At 39.8% G+C, this 27,416-nt stretch overlaps 2 protein-coding genes across 3 annotated transcripts; both read left to right on the top strand.

Moving 5' to 3' along the window:
- The first annotated feature begins 215 nt into the window (after positions 1 to 215).
- snrpe (small nuclear ribonucleoprotein polypeptide E) lies at positions 216 to 5,297 on the top strand. The gene is made up of 5 exons (XM_018667615.2): positions 216 to 408; positions 1,172 to 1,198; positions 1,300 to 1,362; positions 4,076 to 4,154; positions 5,073 to 5,297. The coding sequence occupies exons 1-5, from the start codon at positions 355 to 357 to the stop codon at positions 5,126 to 5,128; spliced, it is 279 nt and encodes a 92-aa protein (XP_018523131.1). The 5' UTR covers positions 216 to 354; the 3' UTR covers positions 5,129 to 5,297.
- Positions 5,298 to 5,851: 554 nt separating this feature from the next.
- cdc42 (cell division cycle 42) lies at positions 5,852 to 18,957 on the top strand. 2 transcript variants are annotated; one of them, XM_018667571.2, is made up of 6 exons: positions 5,852 to 5,972; positions 11,531 to 11,671; positions 12,207 to 12,279; positions 12,622 to 12,731; positions 13,649 to 13,846; positions 15,212 to 16,342. In XM_018667571.2, the coding sequence occupies exons 2-6, from the start codon at positions 11,567 to 11,569 to the stop codon at positions 15,299 to 15,301; spliced, it is 576 nt and encodes a 191-aa protein (XP_018523087.1). In that variant the 5' UTR covers positions 5,852 to 5,972; positions 11,531 to 11,566; the 3' UTR covers positions 15,302 to 16,342. The 2 variants fall into 2 exon arrangements, with proteins under 2 accessions (XP_018523087.1, XP_018523086.1); XM_018667570.2 differs by lacking the exon at positions 15,212 to 16,342 and adding an exon at positions 17,136 to 18,957 and having other exon boundaries at positions 5,853 to 5,972.
- Positions 18,958 to 27,416: the final 8,459 nt, after the last annotated feature.

Raw genomic sequence — 27,416 nt, 5'->3', positions numbered from 1 at the left:
GGTTGGCTGCTACAGTACACCCACAGTGATTTACTTTAAGATTACTTTTGTTATTATCAGTGCTTGCCTGTGAATGTAAACATTGTTTTATTTTTCACCTTATAGTGAGCTTGTCAAGTCAAATGTGAGCACGCGCACAAATAGTTTGTTGAACAAATAGGTGCAGTAAAGGCCTCCTACCTGCAGAGGCGCTGTTTCATATCATGATACTTTTTTATTACTACTTGGACGCACGCGGAAGGAAACCCGCCATTGAAGCAAATTCTCAACGTGAGTGTTTCGTTGAAGAATAATCTATAACAAAGGTGCAATTTTTATCTTCTTATACCTACCGTGGGTATTTTTGTTGGAGGGATGGCGTACCGAGGACAAGGACAGAAGGTCCAGAAGGTTATGGTGCAACCCATTGTATCCTTTTTATCGCAGTGAACGACTGGCGCGGTTGAATCGGTTGCTAGCCTTTTCTCTTTAGCTAGCCAGTCATTCATTTTACCGTAAATGTGACGACTTTTAACAGAGCGTAAGGGGTGTAGCAAAGATTTATTTCAAGCGAAAAAAATGTACGTTGAGTTAATGCACTTTTGCAGACAGTTCTGGTTCTCTGAAATGCATTCAAAGGGCCGGTATGTAGACGTATCCCCGGTAAAACCAGTAACCTTAGCACGCCGAACTCCGTACAACAGTTATGGTATTTTATATTATGGCGTCCGTCGCATGCGAAGGATCTGAATTTCTGCTTAGATGTGAGTCCACACATTTCGGTACATGAGTTTGTTCGGTAGGTGGCAAACTCCAAAGTAACGTTTCAGGAAAAACCGAAAGCGTTCATTATGCAAGAAATCGGTCGACATAAAAGTCCACAACAAATAATCTTGATTGTTTGGCGTGGAAATATTGTGGAGTTTTCCTCCACCACACTTCATTTGTCTTCCTCCATAACAGCGTTTTCAAAGGAGAATGTAAGATACGCTGGTTCTAAACTCAAGTCAGCTAATTATATTACTGCCTGCATCACTAGTAATGAGTTTAAGTGGAGACAGAAATCAGACAGAATTAGCAGTAAGTAGTTGTGTACAATTATTTCTTGCTGTGATATATTGACTTGTGCAGGTGTGTGTGTGTGTGTGTGTTTTCTTTATGAGCGATCAATTTCCTTAACTCCATGAATCAGAACCTCATTTTCAGGTATCTACAAAATGTAAGTATATAGTTCAACTTCATTTTACAGTCTATTCTGATTTATTTTGTGTGTTGCTGGAACAAAATAAAATTTTCATCTCTCGATCTTCTCATTCCCAGCGCTCAAGGATCCAGGTCTGGTTGTATGAACAGGTGAACATGCGGATAGAGGGCTGCATTATTGTAAGTAAGCTTTTTGCTGTTTTTCTGTGTAATTCTATCAAACCGGAGCATAAATTGAATTGATTATTATTTGATTTCTTACTTTACTATCATATGGCCAATGGACAAGGTAGGGTAAGTAGGCTGAATGGTTTTGAGGAGATTCAGAGATTATGTCCACACTCGGATGGAAAATATGACAATGCACATTTACACATAGTAAATGAAAAGATGTTAAAGTACAGCTAACTAAGTATAGCCACTTGTGGAAGGACCTGAGTCCTACCTCTAAAGGTGAATGGAAATCACTGCACAGTGATTAAGTTCCTAGGGATGTAATGAAATTAAAATCTCACGATACAGTAATGCCTCAATAGCAAGTCCACAAATACGATATTTATTGCAATATTTAAAAAAAAAATAAAGACTTGGTTTTTTAAACATTGAACAAGGCATTCATTTTAAAGTGCAAAAAACAGTCAGTTGGATAATAAAGTGCAAAAAACAGTCAGTTATATTCCTGATGTGTAGCTAACAGCAGCCTGGCAGTGTCTGCCTATTGTATATTGTTTTTTGTTTATCTGTCGCCTTTTCCCCTCTCTCATTTCGTGACACGGGGAAACCGAAATGCTTTCACATGTCCGATCTAAAAGCGACTGGAGCATCCACAATTTCAAAGGCTGTTTTCCCTCGCCTCCAACACCTAGTCTACCAGCTTCACTGTAGATTTGAGGAGGGAGTTAGCAGAGCACAAAGGATGATGGGCACGCATGAGACAGTGGTCTCTTTAGTTCTCATTTCCCTTCACTCTACTCCACCATGGCTGAGACTGGACCTGAACAATTTATCAAAATTGAACCGCAATGCGATTGGACTACTGCAATTTGCAAATCTTTGTGACTGCGATTGTTTTTACAACAGAGTGTCAGTGGATGCAGGTTTTTTTTTAGCTTCTTAACGGCTCATGCACAGAGCACGCAGGAGCAACAGAGCGACAGGCTGTAAACTTTACAACCACATTTTGTCTTTAAATGACCAAACAACAAAACTAACTGTGGAGATAGACAAGGAGGGCACAGCGTCAACACGACGCAGGCGTGAGTGAGTCGCTCTGATTTTCTCTGCTCCAATCTCACGTAAGAGCTGTATGCTAGTCGCGAGAACAGACACAAGCAGAAACTGTGATGAGTTAAAAGTGACTGACAGTGTCAACAGGTTGACATGAGATAAGCTGTGAGCTGTGACCAAGATGCCAACTTTGTTTGCAGTGTTTCTGCTATACATATTCGGCGGCCTGGTATTTTCTACCAGGACAAATCCTGTATAGTTTTATTCAGCTGTGACTGTCTCTACAGGCTCTCTGTGTGCGTCAGTCAGTCACCTGTCATTCCCTCTCAGTGTATCAGTTTTGAAAAATTACCACAGGCAGCAGTATAGCAGAGCGAACATAGTGCTACTGTTTGTTTTTTGAGAATTATTCTGTGGTTCATTATGTGTATGTTCTATACCATTTATTAGAATAAATCCAGGTCCACAATGGTATTGATACGCTTTATCGCAATACAGTGAAATTGACAATACCCTTACATCCCTAAAAATGCTGTTTTATGTTTGAAATCTTGAAGATAAATATAAACAGATCAATGAGGTGTCTTCATGTTCAAACTAACAATTCAATCATCAGCTTGTTTAATGTAGTGTGGGTGTTCCTGTGGAGACTTAATGCACTCAAATGCATGTAGTGCAATGTCAGTAAACACTGTGGAAAACAACTTTCTGTTATAAATACTAAATTTTGTATAACCCAGTAAATGTCATGACATGTATTTTTCTGTTTGAGCATGTGGTTGAGACAGGCAGTGGGGGGTGAGAATGTGGACTATATTGTGGAAAAAAAGGGCTGCAAAGGGGTGGAAAAATTCTGGTAAATTTCTGGAAACTTTCAATGGGAATTTAAGATGGGGGATTTTGGTATTATTCAACGCTCTTTAAAAATATTTTACAATTGATTGGATAAATGAATAGAAACAGGCTAGGTGAATAGATGAAACCTCTGCAATCAACAGCTAAATCAAACTAATCTACAGTTTTGTATGAATAGAAATTTATCAGAAGGCAGAAGAAAACAGCACCACAGTTGAGCTAGCTAGCACCATGATAGCCAGCCTCTTAAACTGTCAATGAGATGTTAGCTAGCTTACATTTAGCATCTCTGATTTAGCGGTTAATTAGCTACTGCATAAACACATTTTTGAGGAATGCACAATGAAGGGAAAACTCAACTGACTTTACATTAACTCAGGTTGTTTTAACCAAGATTATGCTGCCAGATTTTTGTTCAGCTACATTTAAGTCCCCTGTTATAGGCTAACCTGCTGTTTAGCAAATTTCCAGTTTATTCCTCTTAATTCCTGCATATTCCCGTCAATTCCCATATATTCCAGTTAATGAATATAGAAAGTTTCTAACTTTGAAAATTCCTGGAATTTGCAACCCTATTAAACGCATTGGTATGTTCCAGGTGTCTTGGCAAATTAGCCTTAAATGCACTGAATCTTAAAATCAATACAGTAATCAGTCATTTAGATACAAGATACAAGTTTTGTGCAGTTGATTAATTCAGTATGAGCAAGACTCACAGAAAAATATGGGCGCTTATGTAAGAAAAGTGAAAATGTTCTTGTATGGGGCCCATTGACACATTTTTTGGCTCACTGTTCCCTCTCTGTCTCAGGGCTTTGATGAGTACATGAACCTGGTTCTAGATGATGCTGAGGAGGTCCACATGAAGACTAAGAACAGAAAGCCGCTGGGTAAGAGTACACATATTTTGATACCTTTTTTCTCTTCTTTTTGTAGCTTTGGTACAGAAAATTGCTGACCTCAGTTACAATGCTTAAAAATCGTTCACTGCAGACATTTGGGTATGTTATAGCAGGTAAGGTACAGGTGTAGTAATATTAATGAGTACATGCTGGCTGACTGGTTGGGCTTACTGAGACATTTAATGAAACTGAACCATAGTTAACTGAATTAGTTTAATCTTTTTCTCCTACTGTATGTAAATATGTCTGCTGTGGAAACAGGTCTATGCAGAAATGTGCAGATAATACCAGGGATGGGTATTTACTATCAAGTATTTCTTGCAAAATAACCACAATAACTATTTGCATAATGAAATTAGATGACATCACATTTAGATCTGTTGAATATTTTTTCTGCAAACGTGTGCATTTGTAAAACAAAGTGATGCAAGGACAGTAAGGACTGACATGTTAATGGCTGACTTTTTTATTCTGTGGTTATCTCAAAGTGAGCAAAAATTTTTGGATGACTGAATTTATTAAAGACTGAAGATTAATTGAATTTCAGGAAATTCATACTAACTCGAGGAATGTCTTGCCTCCAATTGTTTTTGAATGAATTTCAGTTTTTCAAAATGTAGCGCATGTGGGCACTGTTATATTCCTTCATGAAGCCCATTTCTGCCTTTTACATCACCAAGTGAACACATCTGAGCTGTGATGGCATAGGCTGGTAAAGAGAAGCTTAACATGCTGCTGATCCTACATGTACTGTGACACTAGATGCCCTTTCATCTTCAGTTTGGTGGACTGTCACTGCTCTGTTCAGAGATTAACTGACACTTTGTATCTCTTTTCATCCATCATCTTTTCTTCTGATCCACATCCACTTGGTTTTCTCTTTGTTCCTCTATCTTTGTCTCACAGGGAGGATCATGTTGAAAGGAGACAACATTACCTTGCTGCAGAGTGTGTCCAACTAGGACAATGGAGATGCATAAAAATCTTACTTTTCCTAGAAAGAAATATTTTCCCCTCTTGTTTTGTTTTTGCAAAAGGTGTTGAGTACATTTGTGTTTGTATAACATGAATATTGTAATTGTTTCTCTCTGTCGTATGGATCCATTTTGAGAATAAAGTTTGTTTTTCTTACTACTCTTGTCCATAGTGGTTTCATGCATATTTAGGTCATTTGACTATACTGCTCTCCACTGGCAGACAGCAGTATTGCAATGTACTTATGTAGGTCAAACTCCCAGTTCCATATTCACCATAACAGGACAAGGTGCGTGTACCTGAGAGAGAATCCATGAACTTGCTTGTATTTTTGTGATCTTTTTCTTATAAATGTCAGAGTTATGTAACAGAAAAATTGTAATGTACTTCTGGTACAATATAATGCAAGTAAAAAGGTTGAAAAGATGATCACTTCATTAAAAGCAGGCTTTGATGCAAGAGAACGTGAGGAGCAGAATTCTAGCACACGTCTAGATTGTACATGCTCTATACAGACTACTTTTTAATGTTTATTACATTTGCCAAGCTTAGCAGAAGGCATCAATTTCCACTCAGTGACTAGAGAGATTTCTCATACAAAGCGCGTTGAACACATGACTATCAATATCAAATTCTGTATTTCCAAACTGCACTATAGGTGGAATTAAGGTTCTTTTTTTAGATGTTGAAATAGCCTGGTTTTGGTGATATTGATTAACGTAATTACGTAGTACTTCACTACGCAACGCAACGTGTCCCTGTTCTGTTGACTGGGAAGCCCCTAGCACGGAGCTGCCAACGCCCGGCGTAAAGACACAAATAGAGGATACGGTAAGAGAAAATTTTATTTTTTTCCTTCACTGTGATGTAATTATGGTTGGTTCTTAGTTTGAATGTTGTCAACGCCACCTACGCCATATATTTATATTACATTGGTTTTAATTGCCAGTTTAGTTGTGTCATTCAGCAACAGCATCCGCTAAGGTTAGCTCAGCTAGTTAGCAAGCCAATAGGGGAGGGCAGTAGTTAGCAAGGCAGGCAGACAGTAATTACATATAACATTCGACTAGCTACTAAATAAACCTTGTGGGGTTGTGTAGTAACAGTGTTTTGCATCCACGTTATTTGTGAGTGTAGTGATATGAGAATTCTCTCAGTCTCTTGGTCTTTAAGCAAAACCCATTGGCGAAAGATGCAGGTAGTGACTAGCTAGCGGCTAGCTGCTTAAGAGCTGAATAAAAAGGCGGAATAAATGGTAGATAAGTATTCATTCTTGATTCTAGCAGGGTCTCGGAAATAAAGTTTAAATGCTAAGGTGCAAGTTCACAACACTGAATTGTTAAACAGAGGGACGGCTAGTTAGTTTGTCGTGAGTTTAAACAACCGGCAGGAAATTAGGCCAGATTGAGGCCGGGGATGTGGCCGAAATACAGCAGCTGATGCTAGTGTTAGCTTTTGCTGGTAGCCATCTCTGCGATGAGATCTTAAAATGTTTTTGTTATGTTGTTAGCGATGGTTAAACATACAAGACGATGGTAACAGTTGCTCACACCACTCGTGTTCGCAAATTTATGCTCGTCATAAGTTGTGAGTACCGTTATGTAACAAATAGTCAGTTATTGGACAACTTCTAATATATTTTGGATGCTTGTTGGAAGAAAATACTCTGGCTCGAGGTCTGCATGTGTCAGGTTTCAAACGGCCAGATGTCCAAGGATTTTCCTTGTCAAGGCTATGCTTGAGCCCATCACTGAGTCTGTGAGTGTTTGTTTCAGATGAACTTAAATGGAAATTTTGATCAGTCATTGAAGAAATGTTATTAAATCCCATCTAATGCCAGTCGCATCATGGCAGTGATGCTTCATTCTGTTGTTGGCAGAAGTGCTCAGTTTTCAACAGAAATACACTCTGCTCAAATCTGATGAGCTTTCCACAGTCTTGCAAAAAAATTTCTTCCTAGCAGCTGTGTCCAACATTCAGAGTTCATTTCAGATTAGGAGCATTATGTGGTGGTGAAACTACCACATCAAACTGAATCTTAAGCTGCTTTCACTGCTAGTCTTTAAGCTGGCCTGTCCTCAGAGTGCCTGCTGGCCGACAAACACAAATACATGGATTAAGTCTAGCACCATTATTGCAGCTGCAGAAACCGTTTGTTGCCCATGGCCATTATCTTAAATATTCAGCTGAGAGTTACTCCTATTTGAAGATTTTAGATTTTCTTCAGTCACATATAACTCATTGAAAAAATACACTTTATACACTGTTGAATAAATGTAATGGTGATCGCAGTGCAGTGAAATTAAATATTCTAAACTGACCAAAGTGGTAAAAAGATTCTTCCAGCACATGCTTAACAACTTGTTTAGTTGGTGCCTAAGGCACAGCTTCCCTTGGTGGTGTGTGTTGGAATGCTGTAGCTGTCTTGAATTCTCAAGACCAACAAGGGGCTTTCTAAACTTTGGAGAAACAAAATGACATGTATTGTGGTCACTTTACATTAAAGATATTTTGGGAAAACCTGGAATGATGAGCATAAATTACAAGTATGTTTATGACACACAAACATATAAATATGTTTATCAAATTGCCAGCTAAGCAAGTTTTCATCTATCCTTCATACCACCTGCTCACAGGATGCAGTCTTGTTATCACTAGCTTCACCTGCCAGAGAGAAGTTTGCTGCAAGGTTATCCCATCCCCTCTCCATTCAGGCTCCACAGCAAGTGACAAGAGAAGTCACTTCCACAGCCACAACCACAAGAGACTATCATGGAAATACAGTTGGCTGTATTGTAAAGGCACCACAGGTACCACAATTAGGAATCAAGGAGAGGGTACAGGTTCTCAGACAATTTACTAGTAGGAGTAAAGCTGGTTTTATACACCATCCTGCCTTTGGATGTTTGCATGGCTCCTCTACCCCCATACCTTCCTGACGTTGTGTTAGAGGGGTGTACGCCTGACCATTTCAGTTACAAAGTGACATTTCTGTAAAATAAATTATCATTCACATCCACTTCATACAGTGAACTTGTGAGTTGTTTGGAGGAAGATAGGGGCATACCCTGCCTTCCAGAGTGGCCATTTGGAACAATTAAAACACTTTAAATAGCATGTCATACAAACTAGTTTTGACAGAGCATCAACCAGCCCCAAGACCCTGCAAAGCAACATTCACAGTGCCTTCTACATCCTGCAAACATCTCACAGCAGCAAACACATCAGTCTGTCATGTTTTAACAGTTAATATGAAACTTAATAACAGCTTTATGTTTAGAAGTGAAAAAGCCTCAGCTAACAGATTAACTAATTAATATTACACATTCTTTGTCTGAGGAGCCTAATTATTGGCACATGGAGGATCATAATGTTTTGGAGTTTGAAATAGTGAGCTTGTCTTCAAATTGTAGTATGCCACAGTATGTCCTATGCAGATACAGATATCTAATCTTCTGTTATCTGTATTTTTTCTTATAAAACTGCACATTGTAGTCTCTTGTTTGGGTCACATTTTACCAAAATTAGACCTACTAATCACATATTTATATATGTGTATTTATATCTATTAAATTTATGTATCATAATATATTAATATTCCATTGCAGTAACTTCTTGGGCAGGAAAACTGTATTTCATTAGGAGTTTCTTGATAAAGTGTCATGCTCGTTTTGTGGTTAATATGAAAAAAAGTTTTTGTAGGGAAATTCAGGGTTCCACCAGAAAAGTTGCTGGGCCCGGTGGCCATTCTTGTTCTAACAGCATTACTGAGGATAGGGTTGTTGCCCACTATGCTTTGTCAACCTGAGGCTGGGCTAATGGTTTTGACACTGTGGAGCGGCAAATGTTAGTAGTCTCTTACTCATCGCTAACACCTCTAGTATTTGGCCATCTGAGAAAACTGCTTTACGCCTTGTCATTATCCCTACACGTCACAAAGATCTGTTTTACTGAATATTTGGCTGGCTAGCTAAAGTTGCTAGGTAACATTAGCTTGTGATAGTGGTGTGAACTGAGTGTTGAATGTCACTGTACTCACAATATGCTTCCAACCGAGCTGTCCCAAAGTCCCTGGTGCTTAGGCCTGGCGGGCTGTTGGGCTCGCGCTACACTGGTGGAAACCCTGTAAATCAGTTTCATAGTCAGCAGCACTAAACATTTGATCACACATTACATAAAGGCTTATCTAATATAATGCCAGCCTACTTTGCAAAAGAATCAATATGCTAAAGGAATCAGTGCATTCAGTGTCCCTCCTCGGGACATCCACATATTCTGTTCCTTTGTTTAACTACAGTAACATTTGGTGCCTGCAGTTTTGTCCCTCCTGCTTCTCTCAGTGACACCCCCACCCCCACACAGTGCTGCAGAGCTCTGCAGTGGCTTAGCACTGACATACTGTAACTTCTTATGGAGAAACGGGGGAATACTGTGGTCTACATACTACATATAGTGTATAGTCTCAAAATACACTGCATCAAGATGTACTGTGTTGTTACAGACGGATTCAGGGTCAACTTTTAGGATTTTACTCATCTCTATAGGCCTTTTTGTTGAAGATAAATTGACTTGTCACAGGAGGAAAACCACGGGTGTAGATAATATTATTATTGAAGGCTGAATTCACAACCAGCTAATATTTTCATTATACATTTATCTGCTGTATATCTTCTAGATTAAGTGTTTGAGATGTCAGAAATTATTGCAAAATGGCCTTAAAAATGTCCTCAGCCCATAGTGACCTGTTCCCATAGTTTTTGTGACCAGCCGTTTAAAACCCATAAATATTCAGTTTATTCTTATACATGACAAGGAAAATCATCAGAACCTCTCATTTTAGGAGTTGAACCCTTATCATGTTTGGTATTTTTCTAGGAAAAAATATGGAAATGATTGATATCCAAATTGTTGCTGATTCATTTTCTGTTCATTAATGATCAACTGAGCTTTTCAGCTCTAGTAGTGGTTTCAGTTTCAGTGTTGTGGCGGGGTGCCTGCTGGCCCACTATCACACTGTCAAGGCTTACTGGGATACTTGCATAGAACAGAACCATCATTAATGTTTCCAGTAACACTTGAGTTACTGCTTCTATGACAAGTCAAAATGTCTGCTGTTGAAAAGGGCCTGTTGAGGTTTCTTGTGGCCATTGTTATCCTTATTGTGGTGGTTGGGCTTTGTTTTTTACAGCCCTGCAGCTGAAGAGGTGACCTTTTAATGACCACAACATTGTTTGGATTGTTAGAATTGTCATGAAATGATCTCTTGGCCTTGTTTTTTTGTTCAGTTTCAGCTTTGGTGTGTTGTATTGGTATAGCCATATGTCTTGCAAAGACAGTTTTGTCTATATCCCAGTGTTAAAAATCCAACTTTATTTAATAGATTTATCACTGGTACAAACGGCCAACTGCTAAGTTGAAAAGTTAGATTTAAATCCCAAACTAATGCAGGCTACAGCCATTTTGAGTGTTTGTGATGGCGTGTCTTGCCCTCTGTAGACCATTGCAGACTTTGATGATCAGACTGGGGCTGTCTTTAAATTTTGTTTTAAGTTTCCTTTTAGGTAATACAAGATAAGTTATTTGTTAAGCCCTTTATTGCATAACACAATTGCTTATTTGATTTCTACTTTGTTTTTTGGGAATTGTATGGAAAGGAGACAATCCCAGTCTGGTGTTTTTTCCTTTCCTTCTGCATGTCCTCCACCCAGTCACTCTTAATTCTGTTCTGTCATAGCCACAAAATGTACAATGCCTTTATGTGAAATCCTGCATTGATACTTTGTTATTTGTTCCCTAAATGGGTCTCCAACTGTGGATCTGTACAATCCATCAATCCTTGAAATTAGCAAATCTCATCTGGTCATCTGGACACTTCCATTGACTCAGTGTTTGATCGGGGAGGTCCAGTTATTAATCTGTGACTGGATGGGGTTATAAAAATCCCAGTGTCAAGTAGATAATGAGTTTTTTATGCAGCTTGAGATTCATAAGTCTTCTTCAGAAAATTGGTTAGTTCCCACCCCATGCTCTCCTCTCCTTTTGTATGTTCTGCTCACACAAAATATCCACACAGTACAATACAGTTCATTTTTAGAACCAAGTAATGCACAAAGATTCAACGTTGTAATTGATGCCAGTAGTGCCTTGGTTAAGTATTGACCCTAGCGATAGGAAAATAATTACACAGTAAAATACTTAGTATGTAATATGTATTTGTTTATTTACGTTCAGTTACAAGCAAAATTACATCTGCTGTGATTCAGTGTTTTAAAATAAAGCATGAAGGCCAAACAACTCTGTAGACAGTAGTTATTTATGGTTAGTGTCTTTGTGACTTTACGGTGCTATTAACTAATGAAGTTTCCTCTCTGTTGTATTTTCCCTTCCAGATCTTGAATGAGTAGTGAAGACTATAAAACACAGCTATGCAGACCATCAAGTGTGTTGTAGTTGGAGACGGTGCTGTGGGTAAAACCTGCCTGCTCATCTCTTACACCACAAACAAGTTTCCCTCTGAATATGTACCTACGGTAAGTGTGTGGACAGCTGTCATTGATAGACAACTTATGTATAATGTAAATATAGTCCATCTTTTTGTCAGTAGTTACTCATGGTTGACAGAAGATACCCCACCTTTGTAGCTTTGTATGTGACAAAGTTCCCTCAGAGTTAGTTTTGTGTGTGTATTTAAACAGTATAATTGTGGCTGCCCCCTCTGTGGTAGTTTGATTTACAATTTACTAATATTTAAGACTAATAATCCAGTTTATGTAACTACATACAGTTTTGGTTCATTCTGAACAGTTTAGAGCAACATGTTCAGTTTGGAGCGTGGCTGGTTTTGCTTTGATAACCCCTGTGAACCAAATAATTACAGTTTTAATTTATTTAATTAATTAAAATTACAGGCTCTGTTTGTTGTTGTTCAGTGGTCATTTCTGCTCCTTATATGCAAAATTAAATGTTTATTTTAATATTGTCACCATATTTGTCAATATGTAGTGGTAATAAGTTTATGTAGTTCACCAATTTACAATAACTAACTGGTTTTGGTCTGTGTTGTAGGTGTTTGATAACTATGCTGTAACTGTAATGATTGGAGGCGAGCCCTACACTCTGGGCTTGTTTGATACAGCAGGTATGTCCTCTCTTTTTCCAATCATACACTTGTTTATGTATGTTCATCTGGGGTATCCAACATATGTAATTATTGCCTATTAAGCCCATAGCCATTATATAATGTGTTTTTATGAAGTAAAATGAATATCATGGAAACAAATGATGAGTTGTTTACCTTCACATCTTTTATGCATGTAGAGTGTGTTAATGGCAGTATTATTTTTGACTGTGGTGTGCTCTGTGGTTTTGGATGCTCTGTCTCATTCTGCTAACAGAGATAACCCACTTTGTCCAATGTATCAGTGCCAACCACTTGATGGCCAGACTGTGTACGGTAAACGTGTGTGTGTGGTTCCTCCAGGTCAGGAAGACTACGACAGGTTACGACCTCTGAGTTACCCTCAGACAGATGTCTTCCTTGTCTGTTTCTCCGTCGTGTCCCCCTCTTCCTTTGAAAATGTTAAAGAAAAGGTAGCGTAACCCCTCTTCTTTTCTAGTTACTGTTCTTTTTGAATTATGAATGTCTTGTTGGTGTATTTTTTGTGTTATATAAGACTTTGCAAGTTTCAAAAAAGTACAGAGTGTTTTGTAGAAATTATTATTTCAGACCTACCAGAAATACAGTACAGTTGATCCTATGTGTGCCTCCCAGGGTTATTGACATGATAGTGTGAGGCAAATAAAGCATAAGAAGGAACAAAAATGGTCAATACTGGTTGACAACAAGTCCCAAACTACTTCTTGGTTAGCCCCTGTTCTACTTTCTTTTGATTGTCAATGTTTTGCTGTTAGACAAGTCAACAGTTTTGTTAGTATGCAACAGCTACAGTCACTCCAGAAAGTATTCAGCATCCTCTCACTTCTTGCAAACTCTCTTCAATTTAATACATTTTAAACTGACAATTTCGCTCATCAATCTACACACCAATAAACCATAATGACAGTGTTTTTGCAATTATCAAAAATCAGAAACTGAAAGCAGTGAAAGGCTGTCAGAGTTTTGGACATGATCAGAATCTCATAAGAGTAATTGATTGCTAACAAATAATCATTTTTACTTTTTCACTTGCCAAAAAATGAGTTTCTTCAATTCTTCTGTCCAGCACAGTAGTAGATACATATTTATCATTGTATACTGACATGAAAGAGAGCTTGTGTGAATCCAATAAATTATCTGCCACAGGCAAGCCTGACTACCCTTTTTAAAGGGGGCAGAACTCTGGCTGGCTGTCTTAATTATTTCTTAACATTTTTCTGATGGATCTGATCTTTATTGACAGAGAATAAAACTTGAGTTAGTGTGGAGGGAACCACTAAAAGTCTAACAACTCAAAATCTGATGTTAAATGCATGTGACACGGTGTTGATTGTTGTGTTTGTGTATCCAGTGGGTTCCCGAGATCACCCATCACTGTCCAAAGACACCCTTCCTCCTAGTTGGGACTCAGATTGACTTGCGGGATGACCCCTCCACTATAGAGAAGCTGGCCAAGAACAAGCAAAAACCCATCACTCCGGAGACAGCTGAGAAGTTGGCCAGAGACCTCAAGGCTGTGAAATATGTGGAGTGCTCAGCCCTCACACAGGTAATACACACACAGACACACACACTCTTGGGCATACGCATGGTTCACATCATTATGGCAAGAGTTAAGAAAGTGGAGGAAAGAGGAACATGCCCGTATCTCCCCCCCGGCCTATGCATGCTGTGGTTGATGAGTTTTCTTTTGCATGCTGGTTTGGTCTCCAGTGATCATTCTATGTTGTGAACTCAGTGGTCACAAATCATCAGGTGTTTTCATGTGGCTTAAAAACCTTGCTGCAGGTCATAGTGTATCTGTGGTACAGTAAGCAACCTGTACTTGGTTGTCCTATATTAGTGCTGGTGAAGAGAGCAGTGTAGACTGTATGTAGTAGAGTCCTTAAGTGGTCAGACAGTGGGTTTGACATTGCCTTTACAAACCTCTCCAACATAAAAGCCCAGTAAGAGTGACACTAATCCCATCTGTTGTACCAGTTTCCTTTTGAGTATCCCAGCACAATGGAACTGCTTCTCACACCCAGAGTTAAAGGTGTGTGGGTGGTGTCTGTAGTATTGGAATGGGCATGGTGCAGCTTTTGGGGACACTGATTTGGATGAGCAAAAAAGAATTAAAATGTCTTGTAATGTGAAAATGCTGCTATTGGTGAAGTTAAACAGATTCATTAACTTGATAAGCATGTCTAGCTTGTTTTCTATTTTACTTTTTTTAGTTTAACTGTAATGGTCTGTTTGATTGCATCCAACAAATTATTATTACTGGATATGTTTAAATGGAACAAAAAGAAAACAGAATGAATTACTGTAAAATCCATGTATTTTCTCAGTATTGAATTTAATATTGTAGTTCTCAGGACCTGTGTTGGATTCTCTGTTTAATAAATCAGTCAGTGCTTTTATGAGTTGATCTGCTTTAGTACTTGTATTGGCATTGATGCGTGGCTGTTAGAAACTCAAGGAGAGGAGTGAGCAGAGAGAACATGACTCAGAGGAGAACATATAAGTTAGACCTCACGCAGACAGAGAACAATAGTGTTGATGGAGCTGAGGTGTAGTCCTCAACTCCTCGCTCTGCTCCTTCCTTCCTCCCTCCTCCCCCTCTCTCCTTGGCACAACTGTTGCACAGCTGCTGATGTCATTTCCTGTTTCCTGTTGGGGATCTCAGCCCACACCTCACTTTCAGCCTGCTGTTGAATGACTTCCCTCTCTATTTTCAGTAGAATTAATCTCAACACTGTTGCACTTTTCATCTTTGTACTATGCATCTCCTCTGACTATTACACATACTCTGTATTTCACACATACTTTCCTCCTTGTTTTGCCATGTTCCTCTTATCCTCCTCCCCCATCTATCTCTTTCTGTGTGTGCTGTGCTAACTGTGCTGTTCTCTTCCCTCTCCTGTCGTTGTAGCGAGGGCTGAAGAATGTATTTGACGAAGCTATCCTAGCAGCCCTAGAGCCACCCGAGACGCAGAGAAAGAGGAAATGCTGTATATTTTAAGCTCTCTGTGCCACTGCTCTCATCTCATCTCTTCCTCCTCTGATTGCATTTATTCTCTGCATTTCTCATTCCTTTACCCCATCTCTCCCCTCTCCTCTCCCTCTATCTTTTTACTTTTTAAATCTAGACCAGTCTCAGTTTCAACCAATAAACTTACCAGTCCGTCATTCTGATATTGGTCTAACTCCCAAAACAACCTACTACTCTGTAGTGAGAGTGCATTGCAGTTAATCTTTGTGCTCTGGCCTCATTCACTCAAGGCCTTTCTGCACTTGTGTGACTTGTTGCCTTTTCTAACCTGTAACTTCTGACATTCAGTTTGTTTGGTGTGTTAGCATGCCTCAACATCTTAGTTCTGGAGTGGTTTATGTCCGCATAGTTTAACATCATAAATCTTGTACGTCAGCACTGTAACATTTTTAGTTTTCCTACTTTGGCCCACTGCTCATTAATGTGGCCCCTGTTCAGCAGCAGAGCCGGATCGTACAGAGGATGTAGGATGCAATTTGGGATGTAGCCATTGTTTTAGTTAGTCTTTCCCCTCTGTCCTGTAGTAGTTCATGGGAGGGTTTGGACTATAGTGAGGGCAGTGGCTTTACATGGCTCCACACTGAGTTTGATCTCAACACTAAATAGAGCTTCCATTTCTGATGCTAATGTATTTTTTGTACTACTGTTGATGTCTGATTAAATAGAACTTGGAGTCTGACTATGGATGCATATAAGACTTAAAATACTAACATCATATATAGGGAGTGTTTGGCCATTTTGTCTACATAACCACTAATTTTTCCTGTTTGGCACTGTAATGATACTGTCTTACGGATTCAGTTTGTTGCTTAGCTACACTTGATGTATCTTTAAGTTGTAGTATTCTGGAAAGTGCTCTCTGACTCATTTGGCCTAACCATCTCTATATATGACGCTAATGTGCCATTAACTGTGGTGCATATTCTGCTATCTTGGAAATCCAGATAACAAAAATCTACGATTGTGTGAAATGACCTGTGAAATTAATTAATAAAGGACAAATGAACTTGCTCTCCTTTCTTTGGCTCTCTTCTTTTTCCAGTGCTTTGTCAGAGAAGAATTTAGCAAGGTTAGTTGACTGAGTTAAGCAACACTGAGGGGCTTACTGGTTTACAGCACAGTGCAGCACTGTGTTGGAGCAGCTCTGGTTACTTCACATGACCAAGCTCATGATTTAAGCAGCTCTGCTCAGGGGCAAATTCAAAGAGAGAAAAGCACTCGCAGCTTAAGCTGAATAGAGTTAGTTTGCAATGATGTTTTAAAATGTGTCTTATTTGTTGACTCTGGATGTCCTCTTGCAGGGAGAGTAGAGCCCATGAAGGAGGTGTGGGGTAAAAATGGCGATTCCGTTTTTGTTTTGTGCTGTTGCATCCGGGCTCTTGCTGTGTTTTCCTCCACTTTCTTGTTTGACTTGCCTTTGATTTCAGCTGCTCTTTGCACTTAAACATGCATGTGGTTTATGTTGTTGACACTTATCCCTGACCTCATACAACTAACTAAAACAACCACATTTACAGGAAAACAGAATATTCTCTTTAAGTTGTTTGTTGTAAATCTGTTTTAATCTCCTTGACTTCATTTATATATTTGTTGAATTTCTTTTATCCCCAGCAGCATTCACATTCTGTTTCTCATGATACTGCACTAAATGATGTTCAGTACTGCTTTTGTTTTCACCTGGTTATTTTTCCCCGTTAAAAAAAGATATTGTGCTTTCCCTCAACCTTTTTTATTTGACCTGTGTGTGTTTGTGTTTGCAATGCCCCCTCATTGAGCCAGTGTGTTTGTGTGTTTGTGTTCACAGAAAGGCCTAAAGAATGTGTTTGATGAGGCGATATTGGCTGCATTGGAGCCCCCAGAGCCCAAGAAGAAACGCAAATGTGTGCTGCTATGAGCGGTTCCTACCTTTTTCAAAGCGCACACACATAGCACATCCACACATCTTAAATACATACACACACACACACATGCCCCCCTGCCCCCACACCCCTTTCCCTTGCTCTGCTAAGGCTGGTTGACAGCATTGTCCTCCACAGGGAAGACTAGAAAGAAAACAGCCTACCAAGTTTCAGATAATTCTCTGCAATAATAAGAAGCTTCAACCCCAAGTTTGGGACCGAAGATGAACCTAACCTGGCCAACAGGCTGCTGTGGGCTCCGGACAGGGTGGCATATCCTCAGACGGTGATCCAGATACCAAGCTTACAAACAAGTAGAATTAATTCTGTCGAGCTTTTGATAGATTGATTTTAATTCAGTCAGTGTTGTGGCCTAATCAGTCTAATTAGAAGCCCAGCCATTTAGTTGTCCTCAGCCACTGTAAAGGTTTCATGGATATAAGCCCCACCCCAGCCCCTCCCAGCTACCTGATTGGTGGCTGCTCATGCTGCTGGTCCTGCCCTCTCTGTTGACGAGCACACTCATCACCCAATCCCTACATTCTTTGTCAGCACTACCAGAAGAAATGCTAACAGAGTAGTTTTGTTTGCCAACACCCCCTTTTCTTCTCAAACACATGACAAGTCTGAGATATTTATTCCACGTTCCTGATAGTTGCGCTCTCAACCACTAAGGAAACTGTGTAGGTCTGACAGGACTTGGTAATTCAGGGCAATAAGGCTGAAAATTCATACAGTTCCCTCTTTGAGGAAATTGAACTGGTAAATATTGCCATCTACTATCCAGTTCTCTCAGTGCGGGCTTTCACAGCGCAGAGTCGCAATCCATTTGGAGTGTGGTAATCACTTGAAGAGCAAAAGGCATCCAACAGTAATGGGTCCAATAGTCGACCACAGGAATTGGCCTTTTAGAAGCAGGGAACTTAAACAGTGTTAGCAGAACAAGCGGTGTGTTCTTCATGCGTTGCCAGGGACCAAGGAGAGTAAAGCAGGATGCTGTCATCACTTTACACTTAGAATGGGTACAGCAGAGACAACCGTGTAAAACTAATGTTTCTTGGCTGGAGTTCCGTATTTAGACAACTGATCAATGAATATGAATTTCCACCAGATTTCTGTGCCAGGTCAGAATTTGGTGCCTTCCTGTAGTGTGTTGTATCCAGGCTGTATGTCTGAGGTGTGAAGGGCTGTTCGTTCTGTTGTACCCATTCAAACTGTGCAGTGCTGCATGTAGCTGAACCTTGGTCTCTGTTCTAAATGATAGGTTTAACAGATGTAATTATAATGTAAGCTGGCACACAATGTTGATGTAGGCTCCAGGTGTTTTTACCAAAATCTTTTTTTTTCTTCATTATTTCTGTTTGTGCTGTTTTTTATTTTATATATATAAATATATAAAAAAAAAGGTTACTTTCACTCCTTTTACATTTAGGGGTCGGAACTCATCTGAACTCTTACCTGCCAGTTTATACCAAGAAAACCTCTAATTGGTTTAGTTGAATAAAAACCTCCAATGGCAGAGAGACTGTTTGGTAAAGATTATTTGTGATTGGTTGGTTCTTTTTCTTTACTGGTGGCTTAGAGTTGGGTTGACGTCCAGCCCAAGTCAGTATAATTATTATAACCTGTTGTTGTTTTGGTGCAAAACCAAATGCTTTGTCTAAAGTCTTTGTTCTTTGTATATGCATTCTTTTCAAAAATATTAAACTTATACCTTAATTGCCTTTACCACTTTTCCCTTGCCATTCTTATTATTTTTATAGTGACTGGTGAACTATAGAATAACCTGTTCATCACAAATAATTGTTTTCATGACTGAAGCATTTTTCTGTGTGTTATCTTGTGTGGGTAAGTAAATTTCTTTTGATTCTGTAACAAGAGGTGTTATGTTCTGTCACAGCTCGCTACAAAATTGTTTTGGACATATAATTTAAAGTGGCTTATATGCCATGTGTACATAGAATTTTCCATCATTAACATAAGTGGATCCCATTCCACATCCAGGTGGCAGTCTTTACTTCAAATGTTGGGGGCATCACAGCTGAATGGTGTCATGGCATGTTTAGCCAATAGGAGGTGCTGTTCACCCAAATATCACACCTGTTATCAGTGCCCCTCTGATTCTTACTGAAGCTGCAACAGGAAAATGTGGAGAAACTGTGAGGACATTCTCAATCCACCAAAGTGCATTTATTCCTGTTGTGTTAGGTTAAACTCAATTACATATAAAAATGATATTTAAAGTATAAAAATGAACACAAATACATCAATTGACACTGGTATAAAAACATAAATATATGAATTTGCATAACAGATATGTGAATGTTGATCATGGTTTCAACTCAACTTTTATTTCAAAATGCGAGCATTTTCTAATCCAAGATTCCCTCATCCAGAGTTAACTACTCACCCGTCAAACTACATGCAAAGAACCAAATTAGCTGGACAAGAATAAATTAGCCTGATAACAGCACGTTAGCCTAAATTACCTAAGCCACTTTTGAAGACTGGAGTCCTGGTCCAGATAACTCTTGATAACCAGCTACATTATTAAGTAGAAATAATGAAACAGTTAAATGAAAAGGAAAATCCACATCTACTTATCATGAGGAGTACGACTCGTACCTGAGAAAACAGTTGTAATATGTCTTGTAGATGATCATGTCTAATAACAGTTTGAAACATCAGAAAGCCTTTTACAGAGGAGGGCAGAGAGTTTACTAAGAGTGGCTTTAAAAATGAAAAGCTACATTTGAATATTCCTATAATAATAATTTTAGTGAGGTCCATCCAGTTAACACATAAAGTACAGTGATGACTTTGTGAACCAACATTCAACATCAAGTTGAGATGAATGACGTGATCAAGCCTGTGCAGTAGATGTATGTGTGTACAAGATAAAAGTGTACACTGAACAAGGCTTTTTCTTGCTACAAAAAGAAAGCATTTCTTAGTGTCTTTATAAAAGTATCAGTATGGAGAGTTACAAGATTTGTCTCTCAAGCTACACTTATCTTCCTGTCTTTCACACACACACACACCCATACACACACATAGTATCTAATAGTGTATTTCTGTAATGTTGGCGTTGAAAGATCAGTATCACTTTCACACAACTTACACAGATGTCCAGGAATTCCTCAAATGGCAGCAAATGAGGGTGATGTCCCAGGTTTGGTGACCTGGATCATCTGCCACAGACGATTGGGAGGGATGTTGCCTTGCCCCCCCCCCAACCCCAAACACCCACCCACCCTCAGCTCCCTCTTCTACCCTCATCCACCCCTGTGAGGCGTTCACACATTCCCTGCGTTTCTGGAGTGCAGTCTGTCAGCGCCTTCTTCCACTAAAGAGATGCTGACAGCCATTAATTATCACACAGGCTGAACGAAGGACATTCCTCTGCTGAAATATCAGTGTACACACACACACACGCACCCACTCACAGATGCTCCTTAGCCCTTTACATCCACACACACATGCAGAGAGACACCACCTGGCCTCCATTGGTCTTCATCATGTTTGACAAATGACTCTAAATGTTTTGTCCTCTGGGGTCGTCCAATCACCACTAAATCTGGTGGAGCATCTCCTCTGGGTGGGACGAGCAGGCAGAGGTGGGGACGTAGTGACCAGGCAATACACCAGGACACTCGAGAAACCTGAAACACTCACTCATATGCACAGTGCTGGCGGAGGGCTGCCTGTGTGTATGCTGCACCCATTTTTATGAGACAATTTTATGATGATCTGCACAGATACTGATTTGTGATGAAAAGCATGCTGAGGATTTTAGCAGTTTATCAGAGTTCAGCAGTAAATCAACGCTCAGACATCTCAGCCATATACAGCACGAGGACATGCCTGCTATGTGTGTGTGTGCGCGCACATGAAAGTAAATCATTCCTGGCTGACGCTGGGACACAGCCTGCTTAGCCGTGCCGGTACTGAACCTTTGACAGTCTCTGCTGTTCCAGTGTCCAAAGCTCCTGCCAACACATGGAACACAATGTGGTTTTCATGTAGATGTTGGCCGGGGTGTAGAGACGCAGGTTTGGCCCGCTCTGCCTGGTCTAAATGCTCTCCAGCAGGTAGGAGGAGGGGCCGGAGAAAGAGAAACGGGAGAGGGGCCATCTTTGTTTTTAACCTAACCATATTGTAAGTCAGCTACAGCATGAGCGTAAATGTACGTTCCATGGTCACAGTGACCTTGACCTTTGACCACCAAATTCTAGTCAATTCATTCCTGAATTCAAGTAAATATTTGTATCAAATTTGAAGAAATTTCCACAATGTAATACTGAGATTTCGTGTTCACGAGAAGGGGATGCATAAACATAACCCAAAAACATACTGCCTAATGAGTGTTCAGCAATGACAATGATAAGATCTTTTCATTTGACTATACTGACAGTGTGGATTAGTTTTGTAACGTAATGACTCTAAACCTCCCTTAGGTATAAATGTGAGTGTGAATGGTTGTTTGTCTATATATGTTGGCCCTGCAGTGTACTAGCGATCTGTCCAGGGGTGTACAGCGTCTCTCGACCAGTGTCAGCTGGGACTGGCTCCAGTCCCACAGATGATGGATGAATGGATTCTGCATATTACATCTGTTGCAGGACTCCTTGTTCTTCGTGTGGCTGAGGATACTTCTTCATGACACTGGCTGAGTGTTTGGGGTCGCTGATACACTGCAAAATGAATAGGACCAATCAAATGCCTCTGTGACCTTATTACACAATGTTACACAAAATTACACAAAAGGATCTAAACATCGAGACTACCTGAAACGTTTGCACAGTGCTGTATATTGATAGATATGGAAATAGATGGGTGTGGATGTGGGGTGGGAACTCCTAAGCTAAGAGAAGAGGCGTGGTTGACCCTGTTGCTATGGATGACATCAAGATTCATGACTGAATGTTTCTACTTTGTCCACAGTGATCGGTGTCTTGTCTGACAGGTGATTGGACTGTGTCACTGAATGTGAAAGAATCAATCAATGCACAGGAATGTGAGGAACAGATTTTTTTTTTTAATTACACCAGACAGATGTAAATAAATCACCTTTATTTATGTGTTTATTGCAGTTAGTGATTTTTTAATGTGCACTTAATGACCTGTCAAACAGTAAGGGTCTGACAAGCATTTCTGGCTTGATGAACAATTCTGTCAGACAGCTGAGGCTGAGATCATCGGAGCTGCAAACTGTGTTTTTCCACAGTCCACGTAGCATAGACTTGCGCAAACTATCGTCTCCAATGTTACTGGATTGTTTCGATTTGTTGGTGAGCCGACTGAAAGCTGACTGCCATCAAAATATCAAAATATGGTCTTAAAGGTTCATTATCATTCAGTTTTTAGAAAAGACTGAGGCATACCACCTGCAGCACATTACTGCTTCTGAGCAGGTCATGGTCACTCAGGAGTCTTCAGGATGTTTTTGTATCTTACTAAACTTAAACGATAATTCTGGTATTTTGAACCTGGGCCATGTTTTTGGATGTAAATGATTGATAGGGACAAAATCTTTGGAAGTGGTGCAGTATTGAACAAGAGCGACGAACCCAGCAACTGTGGACAGCTGTTGCAATGTAATCCAGTGGGCAACTGTGGTATATTGAGATAAGCTTTATTTTATAAAGGGTAAGATCTTTTTTGTTTAACCAGAAACATTGCTCTATACTGCTGTACTGCTGGAGTACTGCTGCTGCCTGGATAATACACAGGGACTGAGCTGGCTATTCACACACAAATTTCAGTTAGCCTGTTACTTTTAGAAGGCCTGGGGGTGTTTCTCTGCTGTTCATGCCCTGTATTGTATCCCATATTGGAGGCTGTGGTACAGAAATAAAAACTTCACTTGATCCAATGTTACTATCACTTCACTGTAAGGCTTTTCTCACTGGGCAGCATTTTCTCCCTGCATAAAACTCAGTTAGAATTCAAGGGTTGTCCCATGAAAACTCCCCTGTATACAAAATTTAATTTAACAGTTCAATGAGTGTCATTTTGCACACACCTCATTAATTGTTCTGTTTCATATTTTTCATTCTTAATTCTTGCTTTTCTTTGCTTGTCATATTGTGTTCCTGTTGTTATACATAGAAGCAGATCCGTACATCATGATGTCAGTTTTCCATCCTCTAAAACAGCTGTATGTGTGTGAACATGTGTATTCCACCTGAGGTTTTCAGTGTGTGAGTAGAACATGTCTGACACTACCACTGGTCACTGCAAGGATTGTTTTGACACGGCAGGTTGCTGTTAGCTAATGGATACATGTAACACACACACCAACCCCTTTCACCCACATACACACACAGGTGTGTGTGTGTGTGTGTGTGTGTGTGTGTGTGTGTGTGTGTTCAGTGCCCAGGTGTTAAGGGAAAGTTCTTGCAGTTCAGCTGAAATCTCTCTGATGACAGACACATGGCTTTAAGTGAGAGCATGTGTTAGTGTGTGAAGTAAACTCACAGTGGTCCTCCATACCAGCATCCAGAGATGAAGCTGTGACAGTTACAGCCCCCATCAACAGCCTCCGTCTGTGTGTGTGTGTGGGAGAGGACTCGTGTGTTGTCACTTTTACTCCTCCTCCTCTCCTTATCTGATCTGACCATGCTGGGATAAAATGTAGCCTGAATGGCTGTGAGATGAGTGTTTGGAATTGGTTTGTACAGACAGATGTGAAAAACACACCTGGATCAATTTCACTGTAAATGTACCAGCAAACTTTTGTGTCCATCATTGAATTCAGAGCCGTTTTAGATTTTTTGATATAAGTCCAAGTCATGTCAAGTCTGCTGAAATCTTTACATCCTGTTGATCGGAATCCATTTATTGATGCAGTGAGCTGATGTGAGGGGAGTAAACAGAAACAAACAAACAGTTGCAAACAACAGCCTGCAGAAACAGGAAGGAATCAGCACCAAAAGTAGTTCTATAATAGATATTCATATTTATTCATAAACTTTACCTGTGTAGAATCTGAAAGCAGCTTTATTTTTTCCTTGTAAGCCATAAGACTTTTCTTCTTCTCTTCTTTTCCATTCCTACTTTCCACCACTTTCTATGAAGTTCTATACAGAAACAGTTATTATTATTAGTCCTATAATATCAGACTATACCTGAAGAGAATTCGCGACTTGTTGAATATATGGTCTTTCACAAACTCATCAGGCTCACATTTATAGCTGTTTTTATTGCTTCCTCAAGTCCCTTCTGTTCTCTTAAGAATAAACACTCTTAATTCTTGGTTGGTGTTTCTGTCACTCACAGTATATGGTCAATATGGTAATTGGTCAATACAATTTCCCTGTCTTGGCATGTTTTCCTTGTGCCTCTCTCTCATCTTCCATGCTGGGAGGAGACATAATGCGACGAGGAGACATGAGTGCGGCAAGCGAGAAGCTATGCTAAGTACAGGGTTTAGTCACTAAATAATTTTCATAATGTGCTCATTTCACAGTTTCAGGCTACAGCTCTCTGTTTCTGTGTGTAGCAGAGTGAATATCTTAGTGTCTGTCTGTCTGTCTGTCATGGCCCATGGGGGTTAACCAGTACGGAGTAGAGGAATGTAGACAGTAAGCTGCTGTGGGTCACCTACATCTCTCTACAAAATCAACCACTGACCTTCTGCTATCTGCCTCCCCTGTGTGTTTGTGTCACCACAGCCTCTCCCACAATAACTTTAGATTAGTCAGCTGTCTTTACCTCTTCCTACATAAGTCTCTGTCAGCCTGTTACCCTGATCTCTGGCCCCTCATGAATATATATGAGGTAAGTTCTAAGTCATGTGACAACGATTTTTTTTTTCCTATGAATTCTGTTCATATGCAGCTAATCAGTGCTAGTGAATTACCTTTGCGGCAGCAGTGTAGGAAATTGTGTCATTCCTATCGTGAAACAGAAGTTAAGGGTGTGGAGGTTAATGGTTCATGTCCTTACTCACACTTGTAATTGGTGCTGACAATATGTTTTGATAATGTAAAATAGCAGCAGAAGAATGCAATTCGTAGAAGATATGATCGTATGTGAGGAGATGGGAAAAAGCAAGAATGAAAGTACACATTACACTTACAGGAGGTCCCAGTTTACCCACCTTTTGGTTGACTTAAAATGCACTTGTGAGTAGACAGGATACCATGCTTGCAGCCGGTGCAAAGGCAAAACACATCAAGTTATTAGAAAGTCTGCAGCACCAGTGTATAGCCATGTCAGATCTGAAGCCTGGTGTCCTTGTCTGCGATGCCCACGAGCCCGACCCTCTCACCCGCTTTGCTCATGTTACACAACGTGGCTGTTTCAGGGCAAAAAACAGCAGAGACACCAGAGGAAAGCCGAGAGGGAAGAAGAGGGGAGGAGGGCTAGGGGAGAAAGAATTGCAACTGTCATCACAAACAAGAACCATCTGTCTCATTTGTGTAACTTGTTTTCTTTTAATATGAGAAGTATGCTGAAGAGATCTGGGAGTTTGAGAGAGGCCTGGGAGGGCTGGGCCCTGGGCTAAAGCCAGCCTTCTCCTGGGTTCTCTGAGTGAGTGGCATTAATATCCAGCCAACCTGCACTGTTAACCCTTCACACTCACAACACACGCTAAGAGGGAAAGAGAGAGACAACATCAGAAAACCTTTAACCTGAGGTATGCAGTGGTACCTGAGGTGTAATTTGAACTATTAGCTGACTCTTTGGGAGAGGAATTGGTTGGAAGATTTATGTGAAAGCGTAAATGACACCATCCTTATCTCATTACGTCCCATACCTTAAGGAAATATTTATTAGAGTACACCCAGTGCGTCTGTTGGTTGTGAATATCACATGCAAATTAGACAACACATCAATCATTGTTTCAATAAGTTTATCTGATTTATGCATGGTTGGCAATCACCTCTACATTCATTGCTTGCACTGCTGATATTACCTTCCATGTTTATGTTGATACACTGAATAAATGTTAGTTAAACTTTTTGTCTTAATTTGTAGAATTTCCATAATGTGTATGCCCAGATGAAGCCTGTCTGAAAGTTCAAACTGTGCACAAGGATTTACAACCCACTCCAGGCCCACATTGTGTTGTATGTAGGTTCACTTTGGCTATAGAGAGCTGAAGTGAAACCGGAACATCCAGGATCTGTTCAAGAAGTAAGTAAATCTCATTCAAAATCATATCATTGGCATTTGCACTAGTGTAGAAAATGAAAAGTTCAGCCTTTGAAAACAGCCTTTCTGAACAGTATGTTGTGTGGCTTGCTTCACGTGTTTAGATAAGACTGGTACATTTTTATAAAATCATCTAATGTTGTTTATTCAGTATTTTTGTTTCTAGAGGCCTTTAACAAACACCATTTCCCATAAGCCCTAAAGAATTAGGAGAGTCCATGACCGAGTCAAGGCTACCGGTTTGGCTCAGACAAGTCTGTAATAACAGCAGAACAGAAAAGACAACGTTTTTAGACAGCAGAAGTTATGGCTATAAAGATGGAAAAATGACTGTAGAGGAGATTGTTATATAGTGGTATAAACAAAATGCACATATGTTATGATACAAGTACCTTCACTGCCATGCTAGATTTTTTGTCTGCTAACATACTAATCATTGTTTAATTATAAAATCCAAAAACATCAAATTCCCAAAGGTTTCAGCAACTATTAGCAAAAGCTGGAGTGAACAACGGTGTGTCCTAGAATATGGAAACTCAAGGAGCACACTTCATTTTTTCAGAAAGTCCAAAAAGAAATTCTATAGGAGAGACTGCATTTAGTTACATAGGCTAGAGGAAGAGGGGCACCAACTTGACGCCATGACTTTGGCTCTCTATGGTCCCATAACTATGAATATGTTTTCATACCCATTAACAAAGTATGTGTGTCTGTATCCAGTCTGTGTTATAGCATTTCCTCTACTGCTGCGTCAAGATAATATTGACTCAGTTTTGATAAGTTAAATTAAATTAAGTTTGTTTTTGGAGAGTGTTATTTATCAAGAGTCAGATGATCTATCAGATGCCTGTCACTCTAATATCTGTGGAAATTCACAGTCATCCAGGTCATGATTATTCAAGAGGGGTTGAATTGCATCAAGGGCAACTGGACTTAATGTAGATACTTGTTTCACCACTCAACCAAGAGTCTTTCTCAGTCACTAATCACTAATAATGTAATGAGTGGAGAGTTCTGTGTAGCTT

This window comes from Lates calcarifer, linkage group LG12 (assembly GCF_001640805.2).
Source record: "Lates calcarifer isolate ASB-BC8 linkage group LG12, TLL_Latcal_v3, whole genome shotgun sequence".
In the NCBI taxonomy this organism is placed as follows: Eukaryota; Metazoa; Chordata; class Actinopteri; family Centropomidae; genus Lates; species Lates calcarifer.
The sequence above is the reverse complement of the archived record's forward strand: the minus strand, read 5'-3'. Positions and strand labels throughout refer to the sequence as shown.

Excerpts from the sequence above, each read along its gene's own strand:
- snrpe (XM_018667615.2), top strand. The coding sequence starts at position 355 with ATGGCGTACCGAGGACAAGGACAGAAGGTCCAGAAGGTTATGGTGCAA. Across the intron at positions 409-1,171 it reads AGGTTATGGTGCAACCCATT|AACCTCATTTTCAGGTATCT; the intron begins GTATCCTTTTTA and ends TCCATGAATCAG. Across the intron at positions 4,155-5,072 it reads TAAGAACAGAAAGCCGCTGG|GGAGGATCATGTTGAAAGGA; the intron begins GTAAGAGTACAC and ends TTTGTCTCACAG.
- cdc42 (XM_018667570.2), top strand. The coding sequence starts at position 11,567 with ATGCAGACCATCAAGTGTGTTGTAGTTGGAGACGGTGCTGTGGGTAAA. Across the intron at positions 12,280-12,621 it reads GGGCTTGTTTGATACAGCAG|GTCAGGAAGACTACGACAGG; the intron begins GTATGTCCTCTC and ends TGGTTCCTCCAG. Across the intron at positions 12,732-13,648 it reads TTGAAAATGTTAAAGAAAAG|TGGGTTCCCGAGATCACCCA; the intron begins GTAGCGTAACCC and ends TTGTGTATCCAG.